General features: G+C 49.0%; 6 protein-coding genes across 6 annotated transcripts; 4 read left to right on the top strand and 2 right to left on the bottom strand.

The window, feature by feature from the left end:
• The first annotated feature begins 1,686 nt into the window (after positions 1-1,686).
• Positions 1,687-2,069, top strand: BJY04DRAFT_186234 (uncharacterized protein). The gene is made up of 3 exons (XM_073710865.1): positions 1,687-1,810; positions 1,867-1,914; positions 1,974-2,069. The coding sequence occupies exons 1-3, from the start codon at positions 1,718-1,720 to the stop codon at positions 2,019-2,021; spliced, it is 189 nt and encodes a 62-aa protein (XP_073572692.1). The 5' UTR covers positions 1,687-1,717; the 3' UTR covers positions 2,022-2,069.
• Positions 2,070-2,144: 75 nt separating this feature from the next.
• BJY04DRAFT_216967 (protein kinase family protein) lies at positions 2,145-4,931 on the top strand (the record flags this gene model as incomplete). The annotated part of the gene is made up of 1 exon (XM_073715908.1): positions 2,145-4,931. The coding sequence occupies one exon, from the start codon at positions 2,145-2,147 to the stop codon at positions 4,929-4,931; it is 2,787 nt and encodes a 928-aa protein (XP_073572693.1).
• A 262-nt stretch (positions 4,932-5,193) lies between these two features.
• Positions 5,194-7,575, bottom strand: BJY04DRAFT_216968 (kinase-like domain-containing protein; the record flags this gene model as incomplete). The annotated part of the gene is made up of 4 exons (XM_073715909.1): positions 5,194-6,312; positions 6,373-6,439; positions 6,489-6,948; positions 7,005-7,575. 4 exons carry the CDS (start codon positions 7,573-7,575, stop codon positions 5,194-5,196), a joined length of 2,217 nt encoding a protein of 738 aa, XP_073572694.1.
• Positions 7,576-7,968: 393 nt separating this feature from the next.
• Positions 7,969-10,423, bottom strand: BJY04DRAFT_226911 (5'-methylthioadenosine/S-adenosylhomocysteine nucleosidase family protein; the record flags this gene model as incomplete). Its single annotated transcript, XM_073718518.1, has 2 exons — positions 10,002-10,423; positions 7,969-9,931 (listed from the first exon to the last, which is right to left on the bottom strand). The coding sequence occupies exons 1-2, from the start codon at positions 10,388-10,390 to the stop codon at positions 7,969-7,971; spliced, it is 2,352 nt and encodes a 783-aa protein (XP_073572695.1). The 5' UTR covers positions 10,391-10,423.
• Positions 10,424-10,437: 14 nt separating this feature from the next.
• On the top strand, positions 10,438-11,089 carry BJY04DRAFT_186236 (uncharacterized protein). Its single transcript, XM_073710866.1, has one exon. The coding sequence runs from the start codon at positions 10,498-10,500 to the stop codon at positions 11,044-11,046; it is 549 nt and encodes a 182-aa protein (XP_073572696.1). The 5' UTR covers positions 10,438-10,497; the 3' UTR covers positions 11,047-11,089.
• Positions 11,090-11,151: 62 nt separating this feature from the next.
• BJY04DRAFT_216970 (CHAT domain-containing protein) lies at positions 11,152-15,940 on the top strand (the record flags this gene model as incomplete). Its single annotated transcript, XM_073715910.1, has 4 exons — positions 11,152-12,290; positions 12,350-13,135; positions 13,182-13,330; positions 13,401-15,940. 4 exons carry the CDS (start codon positions 11,152-11,154, stop codon positions 15,938-15,940), a joined length of 4,614 nt encoding a protein of 1,537 aa, XP_073572697.1.
• Between the last annotated feature and the right edge of the window lie 888 nt (positions 15,941-16,828).

The following is a 16,828-nucleotide window of genomic DNA, read 5'->3' on the forward strand; positions in this document are numbered from 1 at the left end:
TGTGAGAGATGTCTCATGTAAAAGGTTGCTGTTGCGGGAGTCTATAAACTTAGACAACTGAGATAGTATTGTCAGTAGGTGTGGTGCGGTGGAATCCAGGTATGCTGGAGTAACTCACCAGTGAACCTGTCCCGTCTGACTGCCGGAGCATCATGTCGTTGAACTTCTTGAGGCTCCTGACCTTTGACTGGTATTCTTTGAGCTGTTGCCCTGGCTTGGTACTTGGTATATCACCCTCACACAATAGATCAGGCATATCGTCCGCGAATCGTCCGAGCAAATTGAGATACTGATCCAGCACAATGGAAGCTTGCAGAAGCTTGCGTCGCTGTAGTTGAAGTTGTTGGCACTCTGAGAAGCCCACTTCAAAACCACCCTTTGGACTTTTCTCGATTTTCGAGAAGCATGCCTTTTCATCCTACATGAGTATCCGCTATTAGAGTTGCAGTCACGAAGCAGCTTCCGGGGAGCTTCATACCAGGTCAGAAATGTCTTTGTGGAGGTACTGTAGATAGTCGCCCCAATTGGCGGTCATAAACGCCGCTATCGCGCAGTAAATTACCGCAGTGGAATTAGTCGACTCCATAAGGCTCTTTTGAACAAGGTCAATGACTTCCTGAGCCGGATGGAGCAAGATAAAGTGAGAACAACCCGTCTGAACATCGACTTGTCGGTACAAGCCAGTTTGGCGCAGCGACCATGGGCTTCCTCGGGCACGCCCATTCTGAGCAACGTAGAAGAACCTGAAGCATGTTTCTGCGGTATTTCCCAGAGTGCATCAGTCGGAAAAGCTAAGACCGCTGATTATGAAGGCTCGAAGCTTAACCTACCGTATACTGGGCTGTCTTGCGGCCCGGTTTTGGATATCGCCGCCTTGAAGAAACCCTCTGGGTCTATATTGTCACGTATTTGTACACCAAATGTCTTGAGCATATCCCTAAATGGACGGAAAATGTTATATTCGTGTAAGAGGTATTCCATGTCTGCTCGTGAAGTCTGTAGCGCACTCCATGTGTGCTTCTTGAAAATCACACTGAACAGAAATATCAGTATAAATTGTCAAAACCCAAGAGCAGGTAGTTTGCAAACATCATAGAAGGACCCTCATTCCTAATTCCCTACGAAACGGCCGCATTAGCGGGACGGTGCGATTGTGTATACAGACAGTACCTCAACATTCGCACGAAGCTCTGTGCTGCTTTTAACATCAACCGTAACCTGAGCTAAAAAGCGACAAGAAATGTCAGTGTGACTGTGGCTTTCTGTGTGCTTGTCGAGGAGCAAATTCTGGCGTTTCCAACCTTGTCTGTCTTCTACTGGCGTCCGAATCACCCTCACCTTCTCAGTTTTCGAGGAAAAAAGCGAATCACGGGTATCTACAGCCCCGAAGTTGTACTTGGCCGTTGGTAGCGACGAAGTGGGAGTCAATTTCATGCTGACTGGGAGAGGTTCGACAATGACTGATAAGGTATGTATAGACCGCTGCTGCTTGATCTTAGGTAGACAGGCTGTTTTAGGCTGGGTCAATTAAGTGTGAAGTATAGGTAGTTGATTGACACTGCCACGTCATCCTCAGTCGAAGTGAGGCTCTGAATGATTGACTGTATCTCGTCGACCCCGCACTCACTGCCAGCAAACCCAGCCTCAGCCTTCCTCGCCTCTCTTTCACCTGTCATCCCAGCATTCATCAAGACTTGTATTTCGGCTTGGTATAAGAATGATATTCCAGCGTCTCCCGAACCGATATATCGAGAAGAAGAACCTTGTCGACCTACTTCGACGACTGTTCGCATTCGATTACGAGGTCGAGGTTTGTGCCGTTACCCATGCTCATTCAGCGCCTTTGATCTCACCCAGACAATGCAGGAACACCCTGAGGCCTATGTTCTGATCATTCCACGAGAACTGACAGAAGTGAGTGCTTGCTGTGTGTTGACTCTAAAGCATGTAAGAGTTTCAGCTGACCCTGAAAGGACGAGATTGCTAGTCTTGCGGATGAGGAGCTGGAAAGCCACCCATAAATTCGAACCATGCCACACCAATCCGATCAAGAAACGAATATCGTGAAAGAAATAGTCCAGAGGTGCCGACGTGAGAACCATCATGGATCGCCATTTGTTCCTCAGAGACTGCTCATTGATCAAATGACCGTTGACGTGGTTGAGCAGGTCCTGGGTAACAATTCTCAACTGAAAGCAGAGCAAATCCCGCACATAACGAACATTATATTGCGCGGAGGGCAAATAACACTGGCAATACTGGCCATGATAGGCAGAACAGATTGTATCCTGACATTCATTGGAAGCGATAAGTATCAACCGGTGGCCCTCGACAGCCAGCTTCCCTGGGAGCGTAAGGCTCTCGCCAATCTGCTACGCAATGACCCTGCATATACAGTGTCGGAATTCTATGATATGCAACTGAGATTCACCGCTCCTGTGTTCTCAGGAAACATCATTCCAAGGACCCTCAAAGCTCCAATAACTTTCCCCTTCAAAACATGCGATAAAACCGGTGAGGGAGGTTTTGGGACGGTTTGCAAGGTTACAATTCCACGCGAACACCAGACCTTCGCATTGAGTACTCACTATAGTGTGAACGATACTCAGCACCAGGCCCAGACATCTGAAACAGACCTATATACTTTAGCCCGAAAAGAAATTAGAAGAGGCCCAACCGGCGCCTACGAGCTGGAACTACAGAACCTTTCCATCCTAGGCCTGGTTCGCCATCCTCACATTGTACAGTTAGTGGGATCCTACACCTATGACAACAAAGATTACTTTCTCTTCCCATGGACAGAAAAGGATCTGGAAACCATGCTCTCTCAAGAATGCCCGCCAGAATTGAGGTCTGCTTACTCCATGACGCACGCCCTCTGTGGCCTGACCTCGGCCCTTTCTTTGGTTCACAACTTTACAGACGGCAAGTTTGAAGCAATTGGTTGCCATCACGATTTGAAACCCTCCAACATTCTGGTAGACGGAGCCAAATTCCTTCTGGCTGATTTCGGGCTTTCACGTTTCAAAGAAGCTTCAGAGGGCTCAAACACCACGTTCCGGACAGTGCGAGGAGACTACATCGCGCCTGAATGTCAGAACCTTAAATACCCCTACGAGAATAATGAGATTCACCGGTCAGCAGATATATGGGCTCTCGGCTGCATCGTGCTGGAGCTTTTAGTCTTTATGAGGGACGGTCGGGGTGAAAGAGCATCATTCAAGGAAAGGAGAAAGTTCACCGTCGACAAGATTACATACCGTCTGTTTCATAATCAAGAGGGGAGAGTTGCGGTTGTCGACGAGAAGATTAACGAGTTAAGAGGACTGGATCCAGGGCCCCTGCAAAGACTCGGACAACTCGTTGACTCTATGCTCAATGTGGAATTCCCTGGGCAGAGACCTAAGATTGCGGACGTCGACGGAAGTTTGAGGCTCATACTGATTCGAGAGCTGACGGAGAGAATTCAGAAGCGGTTCGATGATGTGCACAAGATATCCCTGGACATCGGAATCCTTCTGGAACGAGGACGATTTGAAAGCTGGATCTGGGCCGCTATTGATCATCAAGCAAAGAAGACAGGAGGCGAAAAATTATTCTTCCAAACTCTGGGATACGATCAGTTCCAAAGTGCACTGGAGTTGCTCGGGCAAGTTGAAGACATTTTGGGCAATTTCATCCGTGATTCACTTTCGATCAGACACGCTATCTCGGCTCTTCGTCATTTCAATGAGAGACTGCTTTGCCTACTTCCATCGGACCTGAGACAGGTAGCAAACTTGCGGTCGCAATGCGCCGTACTCCAAACGGAGGACTCGACGCTCTTGGATAACATTGAGGCTCACTCTCAGTCACAATCAGGTCCAGGAGATATCGCGAAGCTTGCTGCAATAAGAAGAGTGTACATGATGGTGGATCAACTAACGCAGCACGACTCGACAGGTCCTTGCAGTTTACGCATTGAACCAACAGAACTTGAAGACTTTTCTAAAATCAGCGACAACCTCATGAAGGGGACATATAACCAAACTGCCAGCTCCAAGGCAGTTCTTGTCGAATGGCGACACTATTTTGACCGCTATCCATTGGAGACACATCCTAGCAATTCCGACTCTTTGGTCGAGGAGCTGGTGACTCGCACCAAGACCATCACCAAACTTTTGAGATTGGCCGGCGAATCCTCGGCTTTCTGCGTCTTACCCTCCTTGGGATTCTATCACAACAGCGGTGACCAAACTGTTGGGCTGGTATACAGCTTGGAGGCCCTGCAGCTCCAGGCCCAAAAGGCTGTAAGAGTAAAGACTCTGCGGGATATTCTCGTTGCCGGGTCTAGCCCTCCAATGTTGGAACGGAGATTCGAACTTGCAAAATCGCTTGCAAAGACTCTCTTGGCATTCCACAAGATCAAGTGGCTACATAAGAGCATTTCGTCTGCCAATGTCATCTTTCCCTGCTTTGAAGAAGATACCGCCGACGACTACATGCAGTCGCCATACTTAGTGGGCTTCCTAAGTAGCCGACAAGCCTCGGGTCTAGCGTTCTCTGATGGCCCTGCTGACCAAGGTAAAAATCCAGCCATGATCTATGAGCACCCAGACTACTTGAAAAAGAATGATGTGCAATCTAGGAGTTCGGGCTCTCGCTTCAAACAGCAGTATGACTATTACAGCCTGGGGATTGTGCTGTTGGAGCTTGGAATCTGGAAGGTGCTACGTAGCAAATCAGGAACGCCAGATGACTTCTTGGATTGGGTGCTTGACAAGCCCCTAGCCCGGCTCAGACAATTCATGGGGTCAAAGTACACAGAGGCTGTCCGTACATGCTTAATCGGATTTGAGGACGAGCCGATTTCAGCAGAAGGAACGTCGAAAGCGATGTGCTTTCGCTTTAAAGAGGAGGTCATCGACAAGATAGCCCAATGCACAGTATAGACACTTCGAAGAGCATCCAAACTGCCTTTTCGTCTACGGCGCTGCCAGCACATTTCGTAACCTCTGCGGTGTGACTTGAAGGCCCATTTCCAAGGTTGCCAACCCCTCCTTCCTCCTTTCTCTCTTATCTTGCGATATGGACTAGAGTTATGATTTCAACGTTTGGGGAGCCTGAATTTGTTCTCTTGCAAGGTAGATATCAGTTGACTACATCGCTGCATTCTTCACAATCTGAATCGAAGTAAAAATAACCTCAAAGGCATTATTCCGCATCAGTTTCCGAGACGGCCAATGTTGCTTTCAGGGCTTCCTCCGCAAGCCTCAGTTTCGAAACATAGTATTCGAATACATGTTGTTCGAGGTACGGCTCTTTCTGCACCAGCTCACGGTAGAGAGGGACAGAATTGTGGTATTCCCCCATGTTATCATAGCAATAGGCCAAATTGTTTGTATTTGTCATGGTAAGGTTGTGATTTTGGCCGAGTACATTCTTACATGTCTCCACGATGAGCTGCAGTTTCAGACCCGGTTCTTCATAGTTCTTTTGCCGTATAAGCATGGTGCACAGTCTGGACTCTTCCTCCAGGTAGTCTGGGTTATCACTGCCTAGCTCTCTCCGCAGGTTGTATGAGGGCTCACTCTGCGCGGCCACCGCCTCATCTGATCGACCCTGTGCTGAGCGTATGGAGGATAACATTCGCAAGTAATCGACCCGCTGTAGCCCTTGCAACTCAAGTTGCGAGAGCTGCGTTAGAAGGCTGTCAGCCTCTTGCACCATATCCGCCATCACATAGGTAGCAGCCAGGGCCAATGTTGCTCGTATTGTGTCCACGTTATCAACCCCGAAAGTCCGCCTAAGTATCTCCAGATCCTCCTCCTGGAGGGTCAGTACCTCTCTGATTTCGCCCTTTTTTATGAGCTGATTGCACACGATACTTCTAACCGACAGTGCAAGAGGGTTTTCCCGACCAAGAAAGCTCTCCAGGTTACGCATGTCTTTCTGGGTCTGTGCTAGGGCTTCGTCGGAACGTCCAAGGCCTGCATAGTAGGTCGAGTAGTCCATGCAGAGGTCGTAGCCTTTGAGAAGAAGCCTCTGGTAGCCGCTTTCATGATAAACAGCTTGCCTTAGCTCTGATTTCAGGTCTTCGAGCGCTCTTTCAAATTCCTCGGTGGAGATCCCGGCGTTGGTGAGAAGAAGACGGGCTTCTTCTTGGTCCTTGGAGACTCCGAACCCAATGTGTAGACACATCGCATACTGCAATGCGTGGGGCTTGGAATTCATCCCCAAGGGCTTAGAGCCCAGCGACTCTCGGAAGCATCTAGCTATGTACTCGCGGACTTTATAGTCACATGAATATAGTTGAGCTGCGCAGCGTGAGAGCTGAGGTGTTCTGTTAGTTCGAGCTTTCTATACTCTCTGTCAAGTTTCTAGGCTACGTACCTGGAAATCACCACCCATTATCGGAATTTCGACTTTATTTCCCTTCAGCTCCAACATGGCCGTCTCCCTTCAAGCTGTTAGAGAACTCACAACAAACAAGTATCGGGGCCAAGTACTTCTCAGTTCCTAGATATCTCAGAACCTCAGAAAGATCAGAGGGTCTCTCTTCCGGAGATCGAGACAGACAACGCTTGAAGAATTCACGTAGTCGAGCCTTTCTCACCTGGTCGGCCATCCCCTCTATTTTCTGCAGGGCAAGATCGAGCGGTGCAGTTCCACCGTCCATATCTGCGTAAAATGCGGCAGGACGTGGGAGTCCAACGTTATAGAAGATGAACCACAGGCATAACAGACCAAAGGAGTATACATCCATTTTCCGAGCAGCCACACGATCTACAGCTTGACCTCTCTGATACTCAGGGGCAGTCCAAGGGAGTGACTGCGGCATTAGAATCTTGTCTGTAGAGCTGGCAAACAAAGTCGAGTATCCAAAGTCGCTGATTCTCGCAAAATGCAGCTTGTCTCCGCCGCCAAAGACAAGCACGTTCTGGGGCTTGATGTCTCCATGGATAACACCTATCTCCATCAACAATGGTACACTAGGGGTGTGCGACCAGGATAGTGCAACATACCCAACTCATGTAACGACCTAACAGCATCCCCAATCTGAAAACAAATAGCGACGCGGTCAAAATACCTTACCCTCGGCCCCACAGTCCCCTCCATAAACGTATGCATATCACCATTATTAGCCTTCCCAAAGACCAAAACGGGCCACGCCTCGCCCGTCATCTGGTGGATCTCCCAACTAATCCCCTGTAACGGGGAGATAAATGGGTGCGTCCTGACGCTCCGCTGGCCGAGAATTAATAGCTCTGCAATCAAAGCCCGCATATTCCAGATCTGCCCAGAGGGCCCCGCCGGCCGCATCCGTTTGAATGCGAATCTTGCATGCTCCATGAATGGGCTTTGCCAGATGTACGCTGTTGCGCCCTCGCCGATCTTCGGGAGGGCAGCTTGCCAGGTTATAGGGAGGATGTCAATCTCGAGGGCCTGTGCAATGCTGAGGAATTCTAGGATGGATTCCTGAATGGAAGGGAGATCGGGGTGTTGGCTTTGGGCTGGCACGGCGCTGGTCCCTATGCCGTCGTCTTTGAGCCACGACGTTAGGGCAGGCTTGTATGCGAAATCCGTGTCGTCCATGGTAATGCAGAGTATTGGGTACTTGTATTAACTGTTTCTAGTCGCCAGTTTGCGCTGGGCTCGGGCTTGTTGTAGTGGGCTGTTATGAATCGATGATTATTGTCACCTTCGCGCGGGGTCGGGCACTTTGCATGACCAGGCTCTTTCGCCTGTTGATTGGTTCATGACTCCAGATATCACGGTTGTTGCTAGCCTTGTCTCGTCCTGTATCCTAGACATATACTTATAAAGGTAATACAGCATAGTATGGTTCTGTATAACTTCCAGCATATCACCCCTTGACAGTTGACGGCTATGATTGCCCAGACCAGACCTGACTGTAGTGTATTTATATCTCTCTTTACCGAACAACCTATCTATATCTACGAGCACAAGATATAAAAACTATCAGCTTCATTCAGTTAAAGGCTTCCAGTACTCTAAGAACGTTTTAGCGGCCGAAGCGCCAGCCGCTGCAGCATAAGCTTGCCAGGACTTAGACTTGTGACTGTCTGCATAGTCATATACGCCCTTGATAAGTATACATGACACACTGTCCCAAACTCCTGAACCCTCCATCTCAAAGCCAATCACATGCTCTAATTTCATAAGGTTGTCGCGGTGCTCTCCAGACTTCATGACGGTGTCAGCGGATGCAACAGGGCCTATATGCACTGAGACGCGGTCGGATTTATTGGGGGTTCGGCGGCGGATGACATTGTTATCATTACACCCCAGTATGCTGCAATCCTGTTGTAAGGCATCATTGCAGACGTCGTCTGGCGAGTTGCCATGCAAGCAGCGGCACGTGACGGAAGACGTCTGGTTGCGGTGCTTGTGCTGGTAAGTGGAGTCAAAAAAATCGTCGTCAAGCTCAGGATGTTTCCACTTCTTATTTGCCCGTTGAAGCGTGCGAGTATAATGGAATGTCCTTTCCCGAAATTCAAGGCCGCTGCGATCTGCCTTTAGACCTGCGAGTAGGCTCCGAATCTCTTGATTTGGCCTTCCTGGAACATCCCTAACGCTTGTCTTTCGCTGGAAGCCGCTTGGATACTGTCTGCCAAAATCGTATTCGACCACTCCTTCGCTGATAATGACGTCCCCTAGAAATATCGATTCGCGAGAAGACGGCTGCTCTGGGGCTCCTCCACAGGTACCAACAACCAGTGCAATCTGTACGCCGGTGTAGCTGATAACCAGATTAGAAGCTACACTCGCAGCACTTCTTTTTCCCATCTCTGGCATATAGCATAGTACAACATTGTGCCTTCCAATTCTTCCGTTCGTATAAGCGTTTGAATCTCTAGGTTGTTTGCCATAAATTCTCCCAAGTCGGTCGTAAGTTTCGTCAAATAGCGCTTCCACAGCGTCAGCCTCTAGTGCAAGAGCACATATAATTGCCACGGTAAAGTCGGCACGGCTCCTCGGCCGGATAGGACGTGTCATGATGTTCAAGTCTGACATGTTCTCCTCCAAGATTTTCTCATTTGTCGGGTTCGGTGGCTCGAGGATCCTTGTCTGAGATGGCGTCTCTAACAGATCGTCCGCGAATTGTAGCGGGAGAATTTTAGCATCATTGTCTGTCCATGCAATTTTGAACAACGATTCAAGAGGGCAAACTACATGTTTGTAAAGGGCGTCTCTTTGGGAGATGACATCATCGTCGCGCATGTTGAAGATATTTCGGTCCAGACAGGCTCCGATAATGGATTTGTGCTTTGAGAATGTTTCCTGTGCTCCCCATTTCCCCTGCTGATCCTGGCTATTGAGCAGATGGACAGCGGTGCTATAGTAGGTATTGACATTTGGCTCACCGTTCTCGCCAAGGACATCTGGGATATAGTGTGCCTCGATGGGACTTCCCAGCTCAATCTCAATGAGAAGAATCGCCAAGGCTAGGATTTTGGGATATCTGTGGAGGCGATACTGCATGATGACTTCGCCCTCGGGCATACCATCATTGGGAATGAGGCAATCAAAGTTCGGACTCAGAAACGGCTCATCCGCAAAAAGACACGGCTGGGAATGGTCATCATGTCTTTCCAGCAGAAATCGAATGTTCTCTCTCGACCACTCCTTCAACATCCAGTCCGAGTCGTAGAACTGCCACACAGCCTTTGCCACCACAAAGGAGAGGCGTAACCTCATCTTCTTCTTGAGTTTGTTTTTGCTCCAGAGTTCGGTGATGGGGACGCAGGGTTGATGTCTGAGCCAACGCCTGGTCTTTGCGACAGGGCCTATGAAGGATAGCGTACTGTTGGCAACTGAGAACACGAGGGGGAGGTGACTTCCTTGGCTGATAACCCGACAAAAGCCAGTTTCCAAAATCGTGTACGCTGAGTCTAGTTCATTTCTGTCTGGCGAGAATCTGACCTTACTATAGACCTCTTCAATAAGCCTCTAAATTCTCCCGGCTTAGGGGTCTTGAAGGCATAAGACTCACATACCTCTGGCGCTTGACTCGAATCCTTGTCTCTTGCCACTTGCCCCTAGAATTGCGTAAAATGCCGCACTCTGAATGTCCGTGGAAGAAGAGCCTGAACGCGACCGCATTATCGTTATCATCATCAAGATCGGCACAATCCTCGCATGCTCTCAAGGCCACGTTGACATCCATTGGGGATGGAGTCGCGTGCTCGCAGCTGCATAGACAATGTTTGACGACAATGTCGAATAATGCTTTAATATGGTCCGGGTAGTCACCCAGATTCTCGGTCGGTGCATATCCTTCTGGATCGGGATCAAGCTCCAGAGAGGCGTTTTCGCACTGAATCTCCTCAGCATGTTTTGCAAAAGCTTCTAGTGTATCCAAGAGCCTCTCCCGATTTTTGGTCATCCCACGTTTCGAGGATCTCGCGAATGATCTGAGACATCTCATTGATTGTTCTGAGCCTCTGCCAATGGCATGGAGGATGGGATAAATTTCCGCGATAGTGGAGAGTGATGTATCCGAAAGGTGTCCTACTACTGGGTTCTTCAACAATAATAGAATTAGACCGCTTGAACTTTATGAGAAGAACAAGAGGCTGCTCGTACCTTGTTCCCCCAGCTGCACACCCTTTCCAGTTTCCTCAGAAGGTTTGGAATCCCTTTGAGTCTCTCCCAATCGGACCTTTCGATTTTTCCCAAGGCAAGGCTGATGCTCATGAGGTTCGCCGCAAAATAAGTGCAGAACTGTATGCATTGGTGATGATGATGAGGATGATGATGATGATGATATTGACCTGCGTCTTCGTTTGCACGAGCTTCAGCAAGCTCAATAGCAAGCCTAGTCCCAAAGCCGGCGAGTCTTCTCGACAGGTCCGCCGCAAGGGCAACCTCTTCCGAAAGATAGTTGTTTCGCTCCATTGGGAGACTCTGATGGTAAGAGAGGTGCAGAATAAGATCGCAGTCAACCCCGCACGAGATGAAGTGTTCTTTCCCAATGACATGCTTGTAAGGCTATGTCACCTGACCATCGGGACGACAATCATCACCAGGTGGTGGATTTAACCGCAGAACTTGGCCAAGCTCCTATTCATCCAAGAAACAGGACGATCTACTTAGACGTCTTCCTGTCTGTGTTTATAGCATCTTTTCGACTACCACAAAATCCCCATGAAGCCCGAAATAACTCTCTGCGTCGCAGCCAGACGGTGTCAGGAAGCTTTCCGGGACTGCATTATGCTCCCTGAAATCGCAAGGGACAATTGGATCGAAAATAGACTTGGAGATTTCAACCTCTGGATTGCTGATCTTCATGTTGATAGCATTGGTCACGCATCACTCGACTACCGCCTTCGCGAGCGCGAGGATGTCAAAGATCTCGTGGTTGTCTTGCTAGAAAGCTTGATCAATTCTCTACATCGGTGCAAAACAATCGGAGAGGGAAGTCCCGAACCCCGGATGCTTGCTTCAGAAGACCAAGATGTCGAGTCTGATGGCAGTGATAGCTCACTCTCTTCGCTGTCGAGTATGTGGGAGACTGAGGGAAACGAGCCGTCTTGTCGTGGAATGTCAAGATCTTCGCCGCTCTGGCCGGAAGCAACCAATGTTCAAGCGACATTATACCAGCTGACTCGACTTGGTATGGCTATTCGAAAATCAGGCACTACTTTTCGACATGCCAACGCAGATCAATCATTGAACAAGGAAGACCACGCAGAGCTAGAAAGCTACCTGACGTTTATCCTCCTCTACGGCGTACAAGAGCATCGTTTGATGACCCGGGTTTTACTCTTGGCTCGTCAAGAGACCATATCCACCGCAGCCGCCATAATCATAAGATCAATGATTCTCAATCCCGCGAGGCTTACAATCCTCCAGCGGCGCCTAATCCACGTCAATATAATACGACGAAATTGGCTCGAGTTCATGCGGAAGCGACGGCAGACTCCCAAGGGCCTAACTCCGCAGAACGTTCAGCAACTGAAACCCCCAAGCCCACGCAAACAGGCTAGTGACCCGCCTGCTATCAAGAACGAAGACCCTCCAACAGCGGTGAAGATTCTAGAGTCCACGACATTTGAACAGTCTCACACGGAATCCATCAATATGACCGCTACGCAACTTGGCTCAGGATTTGCGCCCCAGATAACCCGTCCAGCAAAAGCTAACACTGTGGTCACCAAGATCTCCGCAACGGGTTTGACTTTGGACTATCCCAAAAGTCCTGGAGATCTAAAGGCTAGGCAAACCTTCCAGTGCCCTTTCTGCTGTCAAGTGCTCCAGGAAAAATATGCAAAATCTGGCTGGAAGTATGTACTCCATTTACATTATTGAATGCTACTATCGGCTCCAAAGCTAATCCCTGAAGCGCCCACATACACCAGGACATATCACCATATACGTGTTTCTTCGAAGACTGCCCGTCACCATATCAACTATATGACTCGAAGCTGAAATGGCTTGCACATCTGCGAGCTCAGCATAGCACCCAATGCTGGAAGTGCCCATTTTCCCAGAACTCTACTCTTTGCCGTGAAAGCACTTTTTTTGCCGAAGAAGACTGGATAGCTCATTTACGTGGCTATCATTTACAGCATGGGGTTGTTACCGATGCCCAGATCCGGGTTCTAGCTGGAACGAATATGACTCAAGAACTGTCAACTGGGAGATGTCCGTTGTGTGGCTTCAAAGGTGACGAGCCAAGCACAATTGACCATATTGCTCAACACCTACATGCCTTCGCTCTTAGAGCGCTACCAGATGTCGGTTTCTCTGATGAGAGACCCGGAGCGTCCCAGGATTCCCGCCGCATCCCCTCATTGAGCCACACCTCGAACAGCAGCGACTCTTCCGAGGCTCTTATTGCCAATCGGAGTCAGATATGGGGTTCTTATTCAGAGTTTATGGATCGTGTATCGGCAATTGCCAACGTACAGCTCGGATATGAAGAATATTTGCAGAAAACTGCTCGGAGGCTTACATTAAGCCTCCAGGAATGGCACCCCGTCGCACAAAGCAGAGATCATGACATATTCTTCCCGATTAAGAAAGATGATAGGGATCTGGCTAGCAGAATAAATACTGCCTTGATGGATGTTGTTTCAAGCTTTGATGCTCTTGACAAGTACTGTAGAGTAAACAACAATCTTCGAAGGTATGTACTCAAGCAAAGGATGATGAGCGGTTTCTGAAGTCTACAGCCAAGATGAACTACACCGCCTTGAAAGTGACATCGATGAGTCCGTGCAGAGCCTTATGGCACAGCAGAACGCCATAGCGAGCTTCAATAACATACCTGTTGAGCCGGCCGAGGAGGTCGAGGAGGAAGCTGGGGCTGATGAACGAAGAAGTAAGTGTTCCTCACACCACCTTCTAAGCTCCCATGCAAGACTCTTTCCTAACCACTCTTTCAATTGCAGAAGAGCTGAAGAGGCTCAATACCAGCGACCAATGGGAAATAGTGGCAACCGTCCTTGACGGTGCCATCCAAGCTTTCTGGCAAGCTGTTGAGGCGACGTCGGGAAACGAGGCAAGATACCTAAGCGCACTTGGCAATCTTCTCAGCATGAGATACTCCTTGGGGTGGTCACTTAGCGACCTTGATGAAGCTATCCAGGCTCTACAAGAGGCCCTAAGGATCTTACCAGCGGATAATCCAGGCTATGCGGCAAACCTGGACGCCGTTGGAAATCTTCTTGGCAAGAGATATTTGAGAACTGGAACATCCGATGACCTTGACGAGTCCGTCCGGATTGCTAGGAGAGCCGTTCAAGCAACATTGGAGCAGCATTCAGACCAGATGGCATACTTGAATAATCTAGGGAATCAACTTTTCCATAGACATTTGAGAATAGGGGCGCTCGATGAGCTTGGAGAAGCCGTTGAACTCGGCAGGCAAGTTATCAAAGCAACGTCAGAAAGCCACGAGCACCGAGCAGCATATTTGAACAATCTCAGCATGCGGCTTGGAAGCCTATTCCTTGAATCGCGAAAAGATTGGGATCTGGAAGAGGCTATTTTCTTTGCTCGGGAAGCTGTTTCGATCGCATCCGTGCACGATCAAAAACAGCCAGGAGGTCTAACTGACCTCATTACGGGACTTCGCAGCAAATACCCCTCAACAAGCATAACTACAGACGCGGTTCCCGACACAGTTCCCAACCTCGAAAAGACCATCCAAGATTTCCAGCAAGCCTTTCAAGCCACATTAGAAGATTATCCATGTCAGGCTGCCTGCTGGAACAATCTCAGTATTCAGCTTAGACACAGATATCTTCGTGAGAGAAGACAAGTCGATCTCGAAGAAGCCATTGATCTTGGAAGACAAGCTGTTAAAGCGACACCAGATAATCACCCAGACCGGGCAGTATATTTGAACGACCTCGGCATTCAACTTTGGGATAGATTTTCAACCAAAGGAGCGACTGCCGATCTTGAAGAAGCTATTGCATGTCATGACTCTGCCTTTTGGCAGCAAACCGCTTTCATCCATACTAGATTCCAAGCCGGACAGAACTTATTTCATGCTTATGCTACTATTTCAAACTGGCATCAAGCTTACGTGACTGCTCGTCGTGCTATTTATCTTATTCCTCAACTGATTTCACCGAAGCTTCAGTACTCTGATAAACGGCATTTGCTCAGGGAAGTGGCAAACATCGCTGTCGACGGAGCAGCCGCAGCACTTAACGCGCAAAAAGAAGCTGTGGTTGCTTTGACCCTACTTGAAGAGGGCCTAGAGGCATTTACAGTGTTTTATAAAGGAGTAGTTTCTCTGCAAGCGCCAAGTGAGAATAAAATGCGGTTTGCAGCACGACATGGCCCCATTGTGACCATCAACATCAGCCAATACCGTTGCGATGCAATTTTTGTTGACCCTAAAGGGATAGGCTCCCTAAAACTACCGAACTTTAACGCCCAAGAAATTGATACCAAGGCCGAGTGGATTAGGTGGAGCAAGCCTCAAGCTTTAAAGCGGCTGTGGGATTGCGCCATGGGTTCTGTCTTGGAAGCGCTCGGATTCACCCGGCCTCCGCCTGATGATAAGTGGCCACGGGTGTGCTGGATACTAACAGGTCCCTTGAGAAGTTTACCTGTTCACGCTGCTGGATATCACGAAAAGGGTGCGTTGAACACAGTGCTTGATCGCGTCGAATCATCATACGGTTTGTCGCTAAAGGCAGTCATACAAGACCGTGGCCGACCTGCTTCACTATACACTAAATCCACGCGTACGCTGATTGCTTACGCTGAAAATGCGCAAACACCTGGGCTAGGCAGAGAACTAGAAACGATTACCTCCATTTGCGAATCAATGGGACTGGACACTATCCGGTCATGTAAAAAACAGGAGATTATACAACAATTGACCCAATGCAATATTTTGCATTATGCTGGCTACTGCCAGCTAGACAACGTTGACCCGCTCAAAACCCGCTTGGTCCTGGCTGGCTACGATGGCACTCTTACAGTCACCAATGTTCTCGAATTAGGGCTCCAAGAGCACTCACATTTTTTTGCTTACCTTTCTAGTTCAAAGACCGCTGCTGTGGAATATCCGGCATCCATCCCTGGGCATATCCATATGGCCAGGTCGTTTAAGCTGGCAGGCTTTCGACACGTTATAGGCACATTAGGGCACGTCGATGATAGGACCTTCGAGGAGATGGCGGCTACCTCTTACAAGATATTGGCGGAGGGAAGCATGACAGACGAGTCAGTGTCCAAAGCGCTGCATCTTGCTACCAAGAGTCTTCGAGATCGTTGGCTTGAGAGAATGTCTGTGAAGCACAAGGAGAAAGAAGAAAGATCAACAATTGCTGCAGATGATGATAATAAGAAATTACCAGCGGGCGCGAATGTCTTGTCACCCGATTCGGATGATGATGATGATGATGATGATGTTGACGACGGTTACTTACCATTGTCCTGGGCCCAATTCGTGCACTACGGGGTCTAATTCTGTCATTAGCCACATCCGCTGAAAGCCTAAGACTCCCTCCAGCTAAATGTATCATCTCAGCAGCTAGCCAAACCGGTCATGGAATGGTCAATATGCTGTGCCGTTGCGAGCTGCCAGCACCATCTTGAGGGGCAGCGACACAAACAAAGTACACGGAGCCGACTATTCTGAGGATCTCCTGCTACAGAGACACCCATAGTTGCCTCACAGCAAAGGCAAATCAATCCCGAGCTGCGGCTGGTTTCCGAGCGTAAGTTCGCGGTACAAAGCTCAGCCGACTTTATCGGCCATATCTTGAGCAGTCAGAAGGTCAAACGACTGGAACTTTGTAAGCAACCGAGGGGATGGTCCCGTTATTAATGATTTTCACACATTTTGTATGAGCAAATGGCTTCGGCTGGGATTGGAGCTATCCAGCTGCCGTGCTAGATCGATTGTGATGACACCGGGTTCCGGCGGAATATCATGTCTAGATAATTGGAAATCAAGTGCTCCTCCTGGACTACGATCGTTCGCAGAATGCAGAGGGCACTCCACACTCCACTCCAACGAGCCCACTCTTCTAGTAGTAGTGGCAGTACCCTCTGTTAGTGGATTTTGCCTGCAAGTGTAAGTTCACCGCGCGCTCATACTATCTGTGTTCTTTCCCCTAACATCATTCTGTGCCAGAGAACCCACCATGCAGCGCGCGCTGCTGCTTCTCCGCGGACAAATCACTCTCTCCAACGCCCTCTTCGATGACGATGATGTCCTCCAGGAGCTCACCTATCCTGAACGGCGATTCGAGTTCTATTATACCTTTATCAGCAACGCACCGTGATCGAGGCGATCGTGTCGTATCACTTGAATCTCAACAAACGTCAGACATGCCGTCCCCGATGCGCA

The sequence above is a fragment of the Aspergillus karnatakaensis genome (assembly GCF_047715665.1).
Source record: "Aspergillus karnatakaensis strain CBS 102800 unplaced genomic scaffold BJY04scaffold_17, whole genome shotgun sequence".
Classification (NCBI taxonomy): domain Eukaryota; kingdom Fungi; phylum Ascomycota; class Eurotiomycetes; order Eurotiales; family Aspergillaceae; genus Aspergillus; species Aspergillus karnatakaensis.